This window comes from Arachis ipaensis, chromosome B7 (assembly GCF_059453495.1).
Source record: "Arachis ipaensis isolate K30076 ecotype BB chromosome B7, ASM5945349v1, whole genome shotgun sequence".
NCBI lineage: Eukaryota > Viridiplantae > Streptophyta > Magnoliopsida > Fabales > Fabaceae > Arachis > Arachis ipaensis.
The window spans coordinates 127,961,952-127,981,128 of NC_142442.1; the positions used below are offsets into that span (position 1 = coordinate 127,961,952).

Below are 19,177 nucleotides of genomic sequence, written 5' to 3' on the forward strand. Positions count from 1 at the left end.
TACTTGCAAGAATCAAAGGAGCAATATACCCACTCACAACAAGTAATAACAGTAACACAATAATACCTAATAGCAGCGAGAAAATCACACAAACCACAAAAAAAGAGGTAAGCTAACACACCAAAATTTTTAACGTCGAAAACCTCCTCAATGTGAGAAGTAAAAACCACGAGTCACCATGAATAGAAAATAGCTTCACTATGATAAAAAATAGAGTACAAGAGAGTCATAAATTACTGTACAAAACATGCATACAACAAACCAAACAACCCAAGTACCAAAGCTTACAAAACAAGAACAAGAAGATGAAGATACCACAAAAAATAGAGCTTTTGTGCATGGCCAATACCTCCATCTATAAACACCAAACTAAAGACACTACTAGAAAACTAGTTATTACAGACAGATATTTCTGACGGATTTTATCCTACGAAAATACAGAAGGAATTTCAGAGAGATTTTTTGTCGGAAAATTAAAAAAATGAATTAGCATAAATTACAGACGGAAAAGAGAATCCGTCGATAATTCCGTCGGAAAAATTAATTTTTTTTCCATGGAAAATGGTTACAGACGGAAAATCCGTCTGTAATTAAATAGACAAAACGCTGCGTTTTATTAAATTATTACAGACGAAAAATCCGTCTGTAATTTAAATTTTCCGTCAAAAATATTGAGGTAACCCTAATTTTATCACCACCCATTCACACTCCATTCACACTCATCCCTCGAACGTTTCCAGCAGCCCTCATCCCTCAAACTCTTCTCCTCTGGTAGAAGGTGGTGTCGCCGCCGGCGGGACAGACCGTGGGTGCCCTCGTCATCTGGGGAAGCTCTACTTGGCCCTCTTCGCATCGTTCCTCCTCTTCTCACTATCGCACGAAGTTCTGAGTTGAGCTCGTGGCGTCGCCGTCGCGAAGGGTTCCTCCCCTCCTCGCCGTCCATTGTTTCTGATTCTCTGCTCCTCGCCGGTTTGTGATTTTGTGATTTAATCTCTGCTCCTCGCCCTCGTTGTTTCTGATTTTGTGATTTCATTTCCGATTTTGTGATTTAATCTCTGCTTCCTTTAATTCTCAAAGGTGCTTGATCTGCGATTTTGCCTCTTATTTCCATTTCTCTCTCTCTCTCTCTCTCTCTCTCTCTCTCTCTCTCGTTTTCTTAGTAGCCAAACAACTTGTTCTTGTTCTTATTCAGGTAGTAGTTGCTGCGTGTATTGGCTTTGATGTTTGTGCAAAGGAGTTGAAGATTGACCAGCCTTGAAGTTTGGTAAATGTGGTGATTCATATCTTCAAAATTTGCTTCAGGTGCCACTCTTCACAGTTTTTCAGTTTTTCAAACCTAATTTCTCTGTTTATTCTTTTGTTAATTGTTATAATTACTTTTTTTATTTTTTATTCATATTAATTTCTTGTATTGTTTGCTTGATGGAGTATATTTTCTTCTACGATGATAAGCTTTTTTTCTTTTTTTCAACTTTTTTATTTTCCGATTTGATTTGATTTATTTTGGGGTTGATGGATGATGCTGCTAATCACTTAACTTTGCTTGATTCATGCATCCAGCCATATCCAGTGAGGGAAAGGTTTTGATGTTGTCATGATAGGTTTTAGTGAATTACATCATAATTTGATTTTATTACTAGCTACTTGGGTTTGTGATCATCCAAGATTATCCCTCTCCAGGTGAAAGAATAACTTCCTCACAAATGAGATTAGGAGAAGACTCTTCCATTAAAATGACAGCTTTTGTTCCAAATTGATATATTAAAATGACAAATTTCAGCATGAAAGTTAAATGCACCAGAGAATTGGCCAATTAATTTTAGATGCAAAGTGACCTAATCTCCTAACCTCATTTTATTGTGTTTTTTAGTAAAGTGTAGATCTAAAACACTTTGATATCAGAAAATACGCATTCAAACTTAAAGCCTAATAGTTTATTTCTAACACAGGTTGGAGAAGGTGGCACCCAACTTTCTGGAGGACAGAAGCAGAGAATTGCTATAGCTGATTGGGAGTAGCAAAGGTGGTTGAGAACGACATGTTTGTTTTGATGAACAAAGAACAAACATGTATGCTCTCTATGCTCCCATCCTTTTCATTCTCTCCTTCCCCTTTGTTTAATTTTGATTATTGCTTGTTCCCTACTGCAATTAAAAGGAAGCTAAGCTAAGCTAAGCTAAAATACTGTAAGTAATGCTTTATAATCTCTTTTTGACACTTTTTTTGTTGGCATTATGCTTTATTTATTTATATTTTTTTTGCTGTTGTAAAGATTAATTTTTTATTCAGAAATTGAATACTGCTGTCTGTACTTCACTTATGGATACTGCTTTGGTGTGGAGTTGACTATTGATAACATCATAGCTGAGTACTTCTGTGACAGATTCAATCTCAAGCTGCACACTGCTGGGATCATTGCTGCCGGTTTCGGATTGGCGAATCTTTTCTCCAGGCCCGGTGGAGGGTTCATATCTGATGCAGTTTCAAAGAGGTTTGGAATGAGGGGTAGGCTCTGGGCCTTGTGGCTTTGCCAAACATTCGCTGGTGTCCTCTGCATAATTCTTGGGCTTGTTGGATCTTTGAGTGTTTCTGTTGTTGTTATGATCATATTCTCTGTGTTTGTTCAAGCTACTTGTGGCATGACCTTTGGAATTGTTCCTTTTGTCTCAAGATGGTTTGTGTTCTTCTTCTTCTTTTATTCTCTTTAGAGTTATCTTTAGTTCCATTGAATTGCTTTCCATTTTCTCCAGAGTGTTCTTTTAGTCAAGTTCAGACTCATTGACACAAAGAGGACAAAAATAGAAGTAAAAGAAAAAGTGGAATAGGATAGGTTCTTTTTTCTTTTTGGAAGTCATTGATCATCCTTACCTATGTACTTGGTTGAGACATTGAATTTGATTCTCTGGCATATAGTACATGGTTCATGCATCATATTTAGATTTGGAGAAATATTGAAGCCATTCATGATTTTTTATTCATAAATTAAAGCCACTCATAATTCTTGCTTCTTTTTTATTTGATGAAGTGCGTGCATCAACAATCAACATGCTTCTCAGTTCAATCTTTTGATTACAATATAGGGGGTTAAAATATTTTAAGTTGACTTTTTGAAGCCATTTCTTTTCTCTCTTAAATAATACTTGCTTTGGACATAACTTCTTAGGTGATTTTACATATAATTGAAGAAGTTGAGAATGTATGAAGCTGAAAATCAGATTTATTGATCTTTTTAATTAGGATTGTTTTTGAAAATCAGATTTTTCTGGCAACATAAGCTGAAACAAGAACACTCTTAGTGGCAGTAGTTGTTGTTAGTAATAAAAAAGTAGTAGTTGTTGTTAATAATAAAAAATGTTTAATGTTTGATTATTTATTTCATCTCGAGAATGCAGTGCACTATGTTGGGACTTTGGAAGATGGAACCATGTTTGATTCCAGTAGAGGGATAAAGATCAACCTATAAAGTTCACTCTTGGTCAAGGTATTTATTAAAGCAAGTACTGCTTGTTTTTTGATGCCTTGTTTTTCTTGAACAATCAATACATGACTACATAAATTTTTGACATTGATCTTTGAAACCCAGGGGTATGGATCTTTTTTATTGCGGGATTTGCCCTTTGATATTAAGGAAGAAGGACCTAGTGCACTTTTAAAGGTATGGGTTTTTTGCTTTCTTGGACACACCAGCTTGAGTGGTAACTTTTAGCATGGTCCAAATTCTCACCAAATTATGAACTGTACCTTAACTGCTCAGAGCAGGTTCAGAAAGCTATTGCCAAAATTGGTTTGCTGATCAGCCAAAATTGGTTTGCTGATCAGCCAAAATTGAATGCTATGAACTTGAACTTGAAATACTCATTGTTCAGTAGGTAGTTTAGAGCAAAGTTTTACAATAAAAGGAGATAATTAACAGAAGAGACATACTCACACTGTAGAGAGACCTGCTATTAAGAACATTAAACTCATCTTATTTTTACTTATTGCGGTTAAGGGTGCTTTATTTTTTTTTTGCAGCAAAGTGTTAAGAATGATCACTATTGACTATGCAACATATATTCTGGATTTTGTGGTGTGAGTTGAGATTTTGTTCACTATTGACTATGCAACATATATTCTGGATTTTGTGCATTATTTACATCATGGTGTTACATTCTCGATCCTTTATTGGTCAACATCTAATTATTTTAATTTTTTCAGGTACTATTATTTCAGCACATGAATGATCTGGTCTTAGAGAATATTTGTGACCGTGTGAGAAAAGCTGGGATGATGAAGAAGAAGCACTAGCAGAAAGAGCAAGTGAAGTGAATTTTGCAGATGAGATAAGTGGAATTAATACAGGACCTCCTTCACCAACTTCATCTATTAATTATTAGAGCAGTGAAAATTGTTCAAATAAGTTAGGAAATTGAATAGGAGTTGCTTGCAATATAGGTCTTTTAATTTACTAGTATGAGGAAAATCATTTAGAGCCTTTTGGATACTCATTAACAACTTTTAATTTATTCAATAGACTTTGTTGATGTATGTTTGTTACTTATTATTATAGTTGATGTATCAATACACTTTGTTTATATTTTGAATTATATTGACTTGCTTGTTTATAGTAGTTTTTTTTTAGTTTCATAATACGATGAATTTGTTTATTTTTTGAAATATTATAAATATTTGAATACAAATTAGATAAAAATTTGTATTAAATTTATATTTATTTTGTATGAAAACAAGTTTATTTTGTAATTGGAAAAATAAAAAAAATTCTATTATACTTTACAGACGGATTTTCTGTCTGTAATCAGAGTGTGGGATGATTTTCCAAAGTTCAAATTACAGACGGAAAATCTGTCAAAAAATCTGTCTGTAATTACAGACGGAAAATCCGTCGAAAAGTTCGTCGCCTTCGGGAAATAGATAGAGAATTTACAGAGGGAAAATCCGTCGGTAACTGGTAAAAATCCGTCTGTAATTTTCTGACGGAAAAAAATCCGTCGGTAAATAATTTCCGATGGGACTTTTACAGAGGGACAAAATCCGTCGGTAATTTCGTCGGTAACCAAAAATCCGTCTGTAATAAAGACTAAATCTGTCTGTAAATCTGTCTGTATTAATCCATTTTCTAGTTGTGAGATCTGAATGGTAAAAATGAAGAACCAGGTGTCTAAAACACATTATCCAAATTTGAGCTCAATCCAATGGTGAAAAAAATTGCAATGACCAATTTACAGAGACAGCTTTGTATATGTGCAAAAATAACTTTCTCTATTCTCTTCTCTTTAGTGTTTGGTCGTGTTTGGTGCATGAATTGGGAACTCGCACAGCTTAACCGGTAAGTGCACGGTGTCATCCAAGTAATACCTCAGGTGAGTGAGGGTCGATCCCACGAGGATTGTCGAACTGAACAAACAATGGTTGTCTGGTTGGACTTAATTAGGAGAACAGAAAAGGGGTTTTGATGGTTGAAATCGCAAAAAATAATAAATAAGCAATTAAAGAAAGCAAATAAGGGTTTGGTGTGAAAACAGTATGAGAAAATAGTTAAGGCTTCCGGAAATATTTATCTTTCCGGATTAAAAGTTCTTACCAACTATTTTAACAATGCATGATTCATTCTATGGCAAACTGCAAATGTCTAAATCCTAATCTCTTAGTGATTTAGCCTCCTCTAACCTTCATTAACTGCTACTCTCGTGGTCACTTAATTCCGATTAGAGGGTTAAGTTCAGAAAACTAGTTTAACGCCACAAAAACCCTAATTGCCCAAAGCTAATAGGATTTTATATCACAAATCCCAATCAGCTCGTGTAATAGAAATTTATGAGGAATTGTTTTCAAGCTGTAGTTTAAGCGAGATAACTTTCTCGAAAATCACAAGAACTCAAGTAGAAAAGGGTCATACTCTCGCTCCACCCAATTCATAAGATTAAGAATGAAAATAATCCTTAGAATCGAATCAAAATATTAATTAAAATAGAAGAATAATAGTTCTAATCCATAGAAATAAACAGAGCTCGTAACCTTAACCAAGAGGTTTAGTTGCTCATGACATATAGAGAAACTAAGGTTCTGAGAATGTGTGGAAGGAAGGAGATTCGAATACTGAAGATCTTTTCCCTTTTATCTTAACCTAGTTTAATACGAGAGTAAAATTAAAATAATAAATTCTAAAAATAAAAGACATTGTATGTAAATAAAAATTACAAAAAGAAAATAAAATAAAACTAATAAATGCTAAATCCACTTGAGAAGCCCAAATGAGTGTAATTCGGACTGGCTGCTGGCGTTTAGTGCCAGATTGGGTGTTAAACGCCCAAAGGAGAGCGGCCTAATGCATGCTGAGGTCCCTTGCTGGCGCTAAACGCCAGTTTAGCACCTAGAGGGTGCTGCAAGTTTTCTTCCTTTTTGCTCCAAACTTCGCCAAATTGTTCTGAATTTTACCTGAAATCATAAAAACACCAAAACAACTCAAAGTAGCATTTAAAGGGAATTTTTGCACTAAAATCAAGTAAAACTAAATAAAATCTAACATAAGAAGGAGGCCCAAAACCCAATATTTGATAACATTATTTAACAAACATACATATCATAATTACCTATCCCTCTTACAAACTTAATAAAGATAAAGGCGAGGGAAAAATAATAGCTAAGATAATACAAAAATAACGAATAAACAGAAAAAGGAATATAACTCTTCCGAAGCTTCATCGCCCATATCCTGAAAAGGAAGAACCTGTAGGGGAGTGAGAACGTCGTCCTCGCTTGCTCTCACTATAGAGTTACAGAAATTGCTATAACAAGATACGTAAAATAAAGATTATTCTTAGAGTACAGTGATCATTGCTCGTCTTATGAGTCTTTCCAAAACCTTGGGTACACATTCAAAATCCATAAAATCCCTTTTTGAAGACTTGGTAAATTTCTCAAATAATTTCAAACAAAACTTTTTCCCTTCTTGTAAAATCTGAAAAGTTTGTCCTAGACAGTATGAATGACCAACATATCCCAAACATAGGTTCAATTAAGTCTATGCTGTAAGAGTTTGATTTTTCATACTTTTCTAGACCACAACCATGAAAGTAGTTACCTACGCAGTATAAATGACCATCCCGTTCCAAGCATAGATTCATTAAGTCTATGCTGAACCGGTCAGATACTTTATACAAAACTAGAACTCAATATACCAATCACGGCCTCAAGCCCATCCAATCCAACACGGCCCCCGGCCCAAACGACTCAATCATCAACCAATTCATCACAAGCCAACCAATCAAACACAATCACAAATAATGTAGTTCAAACATAATCAATAGCAATTACAACAAATATAGCAGTTAGCAATTAACATAAGTATTCACATAGGCAAACCAATTACAATATGCACACCCAAATAATGTCACATAAATGCAAATGATGAATGTCTGCCCTACTGGCTATGATATCACATTGTCGGTTCAACTGCCAACCCGACACATCTCCATGGAGATGTTGCCCTTCGGATTCATGGTGTGGGAACCCCCGAGATATAGTGCTCGGATCACTATCCAGGGTTTTGCGCCTGTACGCTCTGATGATCCGAAGGGATGCGAGCGGGATCTATTGCCACCGACCTCATATCTAAGTGCAAGCAGGACAAACCACCGCCCTTACGCCGCCACCGCTACCTCGACAGGCAGGATCTAACCACAGCCCCTGCCGGGCGCATAGCGTCTCATAAGTCTCAATATAAAACAGTAGTCCAGTGGTTTTTTAGAAAAACATTTTCAATACCTCAATCAGGTTCAATATCTTACTTCAAAATCCTTCTTAGCCCATTTACTTTTAAATAACAACCGTATTCAATTCACATCATGCCAATAATCACTTTTCAAAACGGAGCCACTTTCCACGTCTTTCCAACACTTCCAAACAATCTCAAAACCATGCCAAATTCAAAATCATCTTTCGAAAGACTCAAAATCATTCATTTCTAAATCAGGATTTGGTCATAAAATTCCTCAGCGGAGTCTCAAGACTTCAGGGGAGAACACTACAAGAAAAATATCCTATGGCCACTTTTTTTTGCCAGGCTTTTGTGAGGGTAGCGATTGCATAGAGATTTGGCCACGTTTTTTCTTGCCACGCTTCAAAAACATGGCAAAAAAGGTCAACGACCACGCTTTTGGAAGAGTAGCAGTTGATTGGAGATATGGCCACGCTTTTTTTTGCCACGCTTCAAAAGCGTGGCCAAAAGTGGTCAATGGCCACGCTTTTGTGAGGGTAGCGATTGCATAGAGATTTGGCCACATTTTTTCTTGCCACGCTTCAAAAACATAGCGAAAAAGGTCAACGGCCACGCTTTTGGAAGGGTAGCAGTTGATTGGAGATATGACCATGCTTTTTTTGTGCCACGTTTTAAAAGCGTGGCTAAAAGTGGTCAACTGCCACGCTTTTGTGGGGTGGCGATTGCATAGAGATTTGGCCACGTTTTTGGAAGGGTTGCAGTTGGTTGGAATGGCCACGCTTCAAAAGCGTGGCCATAGAGGGAACGGGGGACTCTTTTGGCACTCTTTAAAGCGTGGCCAAAAGGTTTTGGGAAAATAAAACCCTAAGTTACCCCAAAGCAAGCTTTGATCTGAAAACCCTTTTGTCACTCTCTCACTCTCAGCTCTTACTAAGTTACCATCGTCACTCAGCTCTCGACTCCATGGCAACCCTGGAAGAGCTCAGATCCCCACCGTCACCAGCACCGTCCTCGCTGTGCCATTAGCCTCTCCTACGCCTCGTCTCCTCCTCGTCACTAGCGTCGTCCTCCTCGCCGATCTCCTCTGCATCGTCGCCAGTGTCGTCTTCTCTGCTCTCCTGCTCTGGCCATCTTCCTGCTCTGGCCACCATGCCCTAACCCTCAACATTGCGCTGGCCACCGTCTTCTTTGTCACCCCCTCCACCGCGCCTCCGCCTCGCATCTGCTACATCCCTCGTTCGTGCTCCTCCTCGCCGATCTCCTCTGCATCGTCGCCAGTGTCATCTTCTCTGCTCTCCTTCCTTGTGGTTTCACCTTACTTTTGTCATCGCCTTCCTGCTCTGGCCATCTTCTTGCTTTGGCCACCATGCCCTAACCCTCAACATTGCACTGGCCACCGTCTTCTTTGTCATCCCCTCCACCGCGCCTCCACCTCACATCTGCTGATCCCTCGTTCGTGTTTGCCTCACCATTTTTGCTTTGGTCGATTTTCCCTGCTGGTGCGTTCGTCTCTGCCATTCCCTGCCTCACTGTTTTTGCTTCGCTTGATTCTCTGCTGAGGGTTTGTACATGTTATTTTACTCTATTCAATTTCTCGTTTACAATTTCTCGCGAATTGGGATGGATTACTGTTTATGATGAATTTGATGCTTCGGATTAGGTTTGGAGTATTTAACTAATTTTAGGGTCACATTAAACTTGTACTGTATGTGTACTAAGAAAAATAGAAAATAGACTTTTCATGTTGAATAACTTTTTAGTATGCTAATTCAACATATGAATGGGATATATAATACTGCTGCAATATTTGCGACATTCAGGATACTTAAAATGATCAATTGATTATCATCATTGTAGAAGTCAATACCAAATGTCTTTTATTACACCATTTTAATTATTAATATCCCGTGAATTATTTTTTAGAAAGATTATGACTGTGAATAATCTTAACTTGTCCAGGTTGTAATATTTAGAGATGGGACATATCTGACCTTAAAAGAAGTTTTTGAGAGTTTGGACTAGACTGGGTTAAATCTTATTCCTAAAGCAGGATAATCTCATTCAAGGTAACTCTTTTTTATGCTATAGAAAGAAAAAGCTGCTCAATTATGCTAATATAAATATCTCTTCGAATTTCGTGTGAATTTCCTAGAAATTATTGATTGATTGATTTTTGGTGATGTTTTTCAGGTATAGAGAGGGAAATTGGAGCATTACAATTGGAAGTATGTGAAGCAGTTATTCATTGATCACTGATTATTTCTTGCTGAACTTTGGGATTATCTCTAATGTTTTTCTTTCTTACTGTTTTTAGGAAAAGAAGCTTCTTGCTGAGATAAAGAGAACTGCTAAGACGGGAAACGAGGTATGATCCACGTTTTCTCATAGGTTTCTTATGCATAATTACTTGAGAAGCTGTCACGTTGATCTAAATATGTTCGAATTGGCTTACTTTTGGTTCAAAACATCTTATATAGTGAAAGAGCCTTCTATCAAAAGTTTTGAAAGTATTAAAAATTGTTATTTCTCTCTAGTCTTTAGATAATCTGTTGTGCCAAACATGCTAATATATTCTTCTTTTCCTGTGCAATATTCAGGCTGCAAAAGTTCTTGCTTGACAGTTGGTAAGGCTTACGCAGCAGATTGCTAACCTTCAAGGTAGTCAAGCTCAGATAAGAGGCATAGCAACTCACACACAGGCAAAGAACAAGCATTCAGAATAAGGAAAAGTTGTATGGACAAGTAAATTTAACTAGTTCTTGAACAAGTAAGGACAATTATGCTATTATAATTGTTTTATTTTGGCAAATGAACTTAAATACTTAATACTGAGGCAAGTTGAATGTTTAAATATGATTGTTCCATCCAATAGTTTGTAACTAGGTTATGTTAGAGCTAGAAGAAGTTTAAAAGAATGACTATACTTTTAGTATTCAATAGCACAAGATTAAACAAATACATGGGACAACTTGATTTTTTTGTACAACTTTATAAAGAACAAGCATTCAGAATAGGGGACCTGCTACCTATATGGATTATTTTCATATTGTATGTGTACAATTTTATAGTAGTAACATGGCAATTAAATAAGGAAATATAGATTGGAGGGAACCCTACCTATAGTCTATAGGCAACTCTTACCACTACTACTCTATGTATTATGTTTTCTCATTTAATTTCAACTTCTCTTTTTGTATTTAGCACTTATTGCAATAAAGAGACCTAGTAGATCTAGAAATTGTGCTATGTTTAACTATATATAGCATGCTGATAACTCTGATTCCGATCTTCTACTATGGAGATCTAAGATCTGGTTGAACTTGACTGATTTTATTTAATGTGCATAGCTTGTGTGTTTATTTTTTGTTTTTCTTGTTGTCTTGAATGTTCACCGGCCTTATTGTCTGATCTAATTTTTCTTCTGATCTGGTTGCTGGACGGCCTTTTGTTTGATAGAGTATCATATTATGGTGTAGATCATATTTTTCTTGGCCTCTATTTTTCTTTGAAAACTGTAGCTCATATGTAATTTATGGTGTAGTTTGTGTAATACTGCAGTCTATTGTTTCCATGTTCTCACCAATAATTGATTGATCATGCTCTCACCAATATTTCTGTTTGATTAATCTGGTTTAGCTCATTCTGTTTAGCTTGTTTAGTTCAACTAATTTAGTTTAGTTGAATTAGGTGGTTAATTAGAGAATCTGGACTGTTATATGAACTGCAATGATTTCAGTTTGTGAAACTGGTTAAGTCATATGAATTCTGTTTGCTGCTTGCTTGAACCTGGGAAACAGCTATTTACAGCTGCTGTTTAATAAGTGTTGCTGCTTCGTCCCATGTGTTAGAGACCTAGTAGATCTAGAAATTGTGCTATGTTTAACTGTATATAGCATGCTGATAACTCTGATTCTGATCTTCTACTGTGGAGATCTAAGGTCTAGTTGAACTTGACTGATTTTATTTAATGTGCATAGCTTGTGTGTTTATTTTTCGTTTTTCTTGTTGTCTTGATTGTTCGCTGGCCTTATTGTCTGATCTAATTTTTCTTCTGATCTGGTTACTGGACGGCCTTTTGTTTGATAGAGTATCATATTATGGTGTAGCTCATATTTTTCTTGGCCCCTATTTTTCTTTGAAAACTGTAGCTCATATGTAATTTATGGTGTAGTTTGTGTAATACTACAGTCTATTGTTTCCATGCTCTCACCAATAATCGATTGATCATGCTCTCACCAATATTTCTGTTTGATTAATCTGGTTTAGCTCATTCTGTTTAGCTTGTTTAGTTCAACTAATTTAGTTTAGTTGAATTAAGTGGCTAATTAGAGAATCTGGACTGTTATATGAACTGCAATGATTTCAGTTTGTGGAACTGGTTAAGTCATATGAATTCTGTTTGCTGTTTGCTTGAACCTGGGAAACAACTATTTACTGCTGCTGTTTAATAAGTGTTGCTGTTTCGTGCCATGTGTTAGCAACTCGTTTCCTCGTTGCGATTCTTTGTGCTTATTATGCATTCATGCTCATTACATCTTTAATCATTGGCTGCTGCTGATTTCTCAATTTGCATTTCCTCTTCTGCTTACTAATTAACAAAGTAATGTTATTATGCTTTATGTTTTGCAGTAACAACCACTAACAACACTGAAGCTATTGAGAGAGAAGAAGAACAAGTTTGAAGAGGTTCTGCTGTTTCCGCTTTGCTCCTTCATCCCTGCTGGTGCATTCGTCTCTGCCATTCCCTACTCAGTCTTCTCTGCCATTAGTCACTGAGTCTGCAGTTTATTAGTTAGTTTCAAGGTGTACTGTAGTTTCTATGTTTTTAAGTTTTATAAGGTTCAGAGTGTGACGAAATTAAAAGGTGTGGAACCTGGACCATAGTAGTATTTTGATTGTTGGATATTCCAGTTCAAAAAGCTTGATGACCATTTCTATATATGCTATGAATACATTATGCATATGGTTTGTTGTTCTCACCACTGGCCAATAATTGGGAATTGCGACAACTAGATTATAACTCTTTTTTTCAAGCCTTTTATTTGCGTTTGAGTTCTAAAAAAAGCTTTAGATAAAAATGGTTATCCCTTCACTTTTTTGTCTAAGAAAAAACAGATTTAAAAAAATAATATTTTAAAATTGGAAATGCTATTAAATGGGTCATATCAGTTAAAATAAGCCTTATTTAAATTTGAATTTGCTTTTTACTTATTCAAAATTTGAATTTAAATTTGCTTTTTTAAAAGGGGGTCCTAATGCATTTTTCCATCAGCAATCAGTAGCTCCCAACACTTGCTTCCATTTTCCCTTTTTTATTCCTTCACATTCACATCAACCCACTTTATACTTTGCATTAACTAGCAAATTGTATTAAAGTTTAAGAAAATTGAAAACAAAATTATGGGTTAGGACTTAGGAGTATAGAAGTATAAATGGCATAGCATGATGAGTGGATTTTAGTAGTAGTAGAAAGAACAAATGTATTGGCCCATTTAAGGACATTCTACTCTCGTGCTATTTTTAATTAGCAGTTTGGGTTTCAATGTAGCTTATTTTTGTTCAGGCTTTCGATAGTTATCTATCCACTACTGCTGCCACTTCTTTGTTCTGCTGCTCTTGTGGTAATATAATAGTCTGCTACTGCTGAATACCTGTTCGCTGCCGCTGCTACCTCTCTAATTCTGCTTCTGCTGTGCTACCACTTTGCTGCTGTTGTGGAATGGATTAGGACAGTAACTAAGGTTGGTTTATGAAAATTTAAATACATCTATTAATTTGTTATTGATGTTATGCATGCAACTTAGTGCTTTCTTGAGGTACTCATCACTTTAGGCCCTTCTTTAAGCATTGCTAAAATTCAATTTTCTCTGTTATTTTATGTCTAATGCCTTCAAAGTATTTTGGAGGCATGCACAACATTGTCTCTTAGTTAATTAGGAAGTTAGATTTGCAGTTAGTGAGACTAATAGTAAGGACTTCAATTTAGAAACTTAGCTATCTACGTGAAATATATAGGTTTTCGATGGATATGTCGAAAGACTGGATGGATACACCATGTCATGAGAAAGAATATCAAGTTGGTGTAGAAAGATTTTTACACTTTGCTTTCTCATCAAAGAGAGTTCCTCAAGGGGAAGAAATTCAATGCCCTTGTGCAAAGTGTTGTAATATATTTTGGTTAAAGAGAGATGACATATATGATCATCTAATATGCCACGGTTTTGTAAAAGGTTATAGGTGGTGGTTTAATCATGGGGAATCACTTTTTGCTATGGATATTGACAGTGACATAGGCGGTGAATATAACTGCAACGATAACATTGATGAGTTGTTACGTGATAGATTTCGAGATAATACACAAGTTGACGGACAAAACATGGGGCCTAACGAATGTGCAAAGGAATTTTATAAATTGGTAGACGAGGTAAGCCAAGAACTATACCCCGGGTGTAAAGGATTCACAAGATTATCCTTTACCATTCGTCTTTACTTGTTAAAATGCTTGTATGGTTGGAGTAATGCGTCATTTACTTCTCTCTTGGAATTATTGAAAGAAGCAATGCCATATTTGAATATTCCTATTTCTTTTGATAAAACCAAGAATATGGTGAAGAACTTGGGTCTTGACTACCAAAAGATCGATGCATGTCGCAATGACTGCATGTTGTATCGGAATGGGTATGAGAATGACTCATCTTGTTATGTCTGTGGAACATCCCGTTATATTGAGCATCATGAAGAAGAAGATGATGTTACCTCATCTAGAAAGCCTCGCAAAGTTGCTGCAAAAACTCTAAAGCATGTCCCTTTAATTCCCAGACTTCAACGGCTTTTTATGTGCACAAGAACTGTTGAAGCTATGTCTTGGCATCACAATGAACGTGTTAAAGACGGGTCTTTAAGGCATGCTGCCGATGGTGAATCTTGGAAAGCATTTAACAATCGACATGAAGATTTTGAAAAGGAGCCTCGTAATGTGAGACTTGGGTTAGCAAGTGACGGATTCTATCCATTCCGAACTTTGAGCAGTACACACAGTACATGGCCTGTTGTTCTGATGGTGTATAATCTACCCCCTTGGATGAGCATGAAGCCTAATTATTTTATGTTATCTTTACTCATTCTTGGACCACAATCACCGGGAAATGACATTGATGTCTATCTTCAACCGTTGATTGAAGAATTAAAAGAATTATGGGAGTCAGGTGTCGAAACATATAATTCGAAAGAAAACAAAACATTCAACATGAGAGCATGCCTTTTGTGGACAATTAATGACTTCCTTGTGTATGCTATGTTATCTGGGTGGAGTAAAAAGGAAAAATTGGCTTGTCCATGTTGTAATGATGAGACTTCTTCTATCTATCTGAAACATAGTCACAAGACTGTTTATATGGATCACCGAAGGTTTTTACCCATGAATCAACCATGGAGGCATAATAAAAGATCTTTCAATGGAAAAACTGAACTCAGCTCTCCACCGCAGTTGTTAGAAGGTTCAACTGTATTTGATATATTGCAAGAGGTAGATAATTCTTTTGGGAAGAAGCAAAAGAGATCAAAGAATGGCATATCAAATTGGAAAAAACGGTCAATATTTTTTTATTTACCATATTGAAAGTCCAACATGTTTAGACACAACCTTGATGTCACGCACATAGAGAATAATATAGTTGATAACATAATTGAAACTCTTTTAGATATTCTCGGAAAGACGAAAGATCATGTAGATGCTCGTTTTGACCTTAAAGATATGGGTATCAGGAAAAAACTTCAACCAAAAGATATGAAGGATGGAAAAAAACTAAGTTAGCAAAGGCATGCTTTTCAATGACTCCAGCAGAGAAAACAATCTTTTGTAGTGTGTTGAAAGCGGCAAAATTACCAGACGGTAGCGCTTCCAATATTGCTCGATGTGTGCATGAAACAGAAAAGAAGATTTTTGGTTACAAGACCCATGATGCTCATTTCATGTTGCATTACTTGTTGCAAGTACCAATCAAGAGCATACTTCCAATATTTGTCACATTGTTTGTGCTAACCATTGATATTCTAATGTGTTGTGTTGCATAGCAAAAGTTTATTCTTCCCATAAGTTCAAAGCCGTGGGTAATACGGGGATTTTGTGGTGCATGGAAAAAATATAAGAGAGAAATAAAAAAAGAGCATTTCGTGAAGTACAACACAAAGAAAGAAATGATAAAGAACCGACCATTAGAGATTCCCGAGGTTCAATTTCGCAAACTAATTCGGTATTGGAGTCTTCCGGCCATCAAGGTAATATTGCCTTTTATTTCTTCCTATACCATCAAGCATACTATCATTGATTCTTCATGTTCCTAAACTTAGGTGTTTTGAAGAAATTTGATTCTTCATTGATTCTTTATATTTAGGCTATTTCTGCTAAGAATACTGAAAATAAGTTGAAAAAAACATGTCCTCACCGAATGGGGTCCACAAATTTTGGAATAGTGCGTAAGCAGCTGGTAATATAACTTATTCTTTGTGATTTCTCTTTTATATGTATTCATGGTGTAGTTGCCTAGTTAGTATGCTTCATGTAAACTTTTCTCTATGTACTCTAGCGCGACTCTAAAGAGAACAGTGAAGAACCATCAAGGGCTGAAGTTTTCATAGCAACTCGCACAAGTAAAAAAGGAAAAAAAATTGATGCTAAAACACAAGCCACAATTGTGAGTTGTTTGTATTTGTATTTTGGATATGTACATTATGAATTCTGATGTGATTTCTATCTAAATTGAGTTAATGCGACTTTGAACCTTATTGATTGTTGCTTTTTGATAGACTGAACTTCAGAAACCGCTTAGAAGCAGGAGAAAATGAAGAGGATGCTTTTGTAGGAGTGTTAGGAAAGGACCAACCAGGTCGAGTTCGTTGTTATGGGGCTTCGATTACAAGAAGCTCTCTTAAAAAAGATGAGGAGATTCGCCATATAAAAGTTGAATATAACACTAAGGTCTCATCATTAGAGAAGAAGATAGATGGTGTATGTGGTTTATTAAAGGTATTGGTGCACCAACTCAACCCTGGAATGAGCGATGAAGAGGTAGCAGCCTTAGTTCAAGCTGCCCAAGTTTCTCCTTTGGATACCTCAAGTAGCAAAGCAAGAAATGCTCCTCGCTCCTCCGAATCAACTCACATTCCACACAAAGATGATGTAGGTAAAATTATAATATTTTTATTAATAAAAATGTTGGAATATAACCAAGTACTTCAATTTTGTTTGTTGTTGCTGAATTCGAACTTGGAAGGTTCTAATATGATTTTGAATAACTATGACTGGTGGAAATAGTTAAGTTTGTTAGAACTTGGAAGGTTCAAACTAGTTGCCATTGTTGTTCGTTTTGCATCTTCTTTTTCACTTGTTTCACTTATTGATTCCTTCTATCTGAAAATTCTGAATGCACGATTCAAATTTCATAGTGTGTTGTGAAATGTTAGAGAGATATTAATGGTATTGGATGATATCATCATATTGTGTAGGCGCATGATCAAAATTAAATTGCTGCCAGAGACCTTATGCCACATTCACATCTTTATTTTGTTAAAAATAAGTAATATATGTTTCAGTTTTAGTTTGTTAGGTTTAGGCTTGGCTCAACAATAGAATATCAAACATTGGCTGAGGGAACATGAATGTTGTATCACGTTTTCATTGATGCTATAAATCAGATTTATTTATTGAACAATAAGTTGTTTGTTAATAAGTTTGATATCAAATTTAAAGGAGATTTTGAGAATCCTTGTGCAGATTAGTGGATATATGTAGCAAAATTAAATCTGATTGTTAGAATGCTTTTTATGTTACAAAAATTAAGTTTGATGTCAAATCTAATTGTTAGAAAAATTAGTGGGCTGAAGTTTACTGCATCATCCATTTTTCATTTGTAGTTGTTCATTTGTGTTTTTTATTTTGCAGGGCACATGTCAAAACAATTTAGCTTGCAATGATACATGAAGTTTTTATATCTTGGCATGAAGTACAAGAAACTTTGATTAGGAATTCTAATTCATGTATTAGGAATTCATGAGTAGTTATGACTTTCACTTTTGGTATTTTGTTAGTGTATGTTGTTATGTGATCACACACTTATTTTGGTGACAATTTTATGAAAGTTGGATTACTTGATTATTGGTCATTGACTAAATTATAAAATTATCTATGAATTCATGTAAGGTTTTATTTATGAAGATTAAAAAGGAATTAGGTTACTGACCATCTTTTTTGCCACGCTTTAAAAACGTGGCCATATGGACATATCTCTGTCAATTGCCACGCTTAGAAAGCGTGGCCGTATCTAAGCTTTTTCGCCACGCTTTTAAAGCGTTGCCAGATCTCCTCTATTACCACGCTTTTAAACGCGTGGCCATACCTCCCCTTTTGCCACGCTTTAAAAGCGTGGCCGTATCTCCTCTTGTTGCCACGCTTTTCAAGCGTGGCCATACCTCCTCTATTACCACGCTTTACAAGCGTGGCCATATCTGCTCTTTTTGCCACGCTTTAAAAGCGTGTCCATACCTCCCCTTTTGCCACGCTTTAAAAGCGTGGCCATATCTCGTCTACTGCCACGCTTGTAAAAGCGTGGCCAGATCTGCCCTATCGCCACGCTTTAACAGCGTGGCCATATCTCTACCTATCGCCACGCTTTAAAAGCGTGGCCATATTTCCCACCTACAGCCATGCTTTTACAAGTGGCAGTTTGTAAAAAAGCGTGGCAATAGGCTAAAAAAAGCGTGGCGATAGAGCAATCGCCACCCTTTCATAGGTCACCCTTTCAAAAGCGTGGCGGTAGCTCAAAAAGCATAGCGAAAAGCTATCACCATGCTTTTTTCAGCTTTTCGCCACGCTTTAAAAGCGTGGCAATAGACATGTTTTCTTGTAGTGGAATAACCTAATTCATTTCTTAAATTCATTGAAAACCTCCGAAACCTTAACTTCTTGATTTAAATAAATAAAATTGAATTTAAACCAAAATCAAGTCATGTGTCCAAATATTCTGAACCAATTTCAAAACCAACTTACTTAGACCAAAACCAAGTCATTTAAACTGAAAACCAATTTTAGTTTCATTCTTAAATCTGTTTCCAAAGGCTCGGGAATTGTATCAGTTTTACTAAGTCAAAGATTCTAGTTAATACTTCAAACATTTTCCAAAATGTAATAAAGTGAAATAGATTAATTGGAAACCAGGTTTCTTCTAAATCCATTAAAATCCCTACAAATCTGTTTACTTAAATCAAATTCCAAAACATAAAAATTTTCATATTTAAATTGATTTTTAAGGCATAATTCCTTTCTTAATAATTACGTCCAAAATATAACAATTTTCTTAATAAGGCAAGTTCAAACATAATTTATTTCTCAAACATTTAATTCAAAGCATAATTCATTATTTTCAAAATAACGTTCTAATCAAAATCTCAGATTTTATAGAAATT

General features: G+C 35.8%; 2 protein-coding genes and 1 long non-coding RNA gene across 3 annotated transcripts; all 3 read left to right on the forward strand.

Moving 5' to 3' along the window:
• The first annotated feature begins 934 nt into the window (after window positions 1-934).
• Window positions 935-2,063, forward strand: LOC107648178 (uncharacterized). Its single transcript, XR_015892036.1, has 3 exons — window positions 935-969; window positions 1,193-1,302; window positions 1,950-2,063. It is a non-coding gene; the product is annotated as an uncharacterized LOC107648178 (long non-coding RNA).
• Window positions 2,064-13,739: 11,676 nt separating this feature from the next.
• On the forward strand, window positions 13,740-15,790 carry LOC148554081 (uncharacterized). The gene is made up of 3 exons (XM_088494974.1): window positions 13,740-15,307; window positions 15,353-15,474; window positions 15,606-15,790. The coding sequence occupies exons 1-3, from the start codon at window positions 13,740-13,742 to the stop codon at window positions 15,788-15,790; spliced, it is 1,875 nt and encodes a 624-aa protein (XP_088351100.1).
• A 123-nt stretch (window positions 15,791-15,913) lies between these two features.
• LOC148554082 (uncharacterized) lies at window positions 15,914-17,689 on the forward strand. Its single transcript, XM_088494975.1, has 4 exons — window positions 15,914-15,994; window positions 16,111-16,199; window positions 16,523-16,899; window positions 17,658-17,689. The coding sequence occupies exons 1-4, from the start codon at window positions 15,914-15,916 to the stop codon at window positions 17,687-17,689; spliced, it is 579 nt and encodes a 192-aa protein (XP_088351101.1).
• Window positions 17,690-19,177: the final 1,488 nt, after the last annotated feature.

Excerpts from the sequence above, each read along its gene's own strand:
- LOC148554081 (XM_088494974.1), top strand. The coding sequence starts at position 13,740 with ATGGATATGTCGAAAGACTGGATGGATACACCATGTCATGAGAAAGAA. Across the intron at positions 15,308-15,352 it reads ATATCAAATTGGAAAAAACG|ACACAACCTTGATGTCACGC; the intron begins GTCAATATTTTT and ends CAACATGTTTAG. Across the intron at positions 15,475-15,605 it reads TTTTGACCTTAAAGATATGG|ACGGTAGCGCTTCCAATATT; the intron begins GTATCAGGAAAA and ends CAAAATTACCAG.
- LOC148554082 (XM_088494975.1), top strand. The coding sequence starts at position 15,914 with ATGATAAAGAACCGACCATTAGAGATTCCCGAGGTTCAATTTCGCAAA. Across the intron at positions 15,995-16,110 it reads GGAGTCTTCCGGCCATCAAG|GCTATTTCTGCTAAGAATAC; the intron begins GTAATATTGCCT and ends CTTTATATTTAG. Across the intron at positions 16,900-17,657 it reads TCCACACAAAGATGATGTAG|GGCACATGTCAAAACAATTT; the intron begins GTAAAATTATAA and ends TTTATTTTGCAG.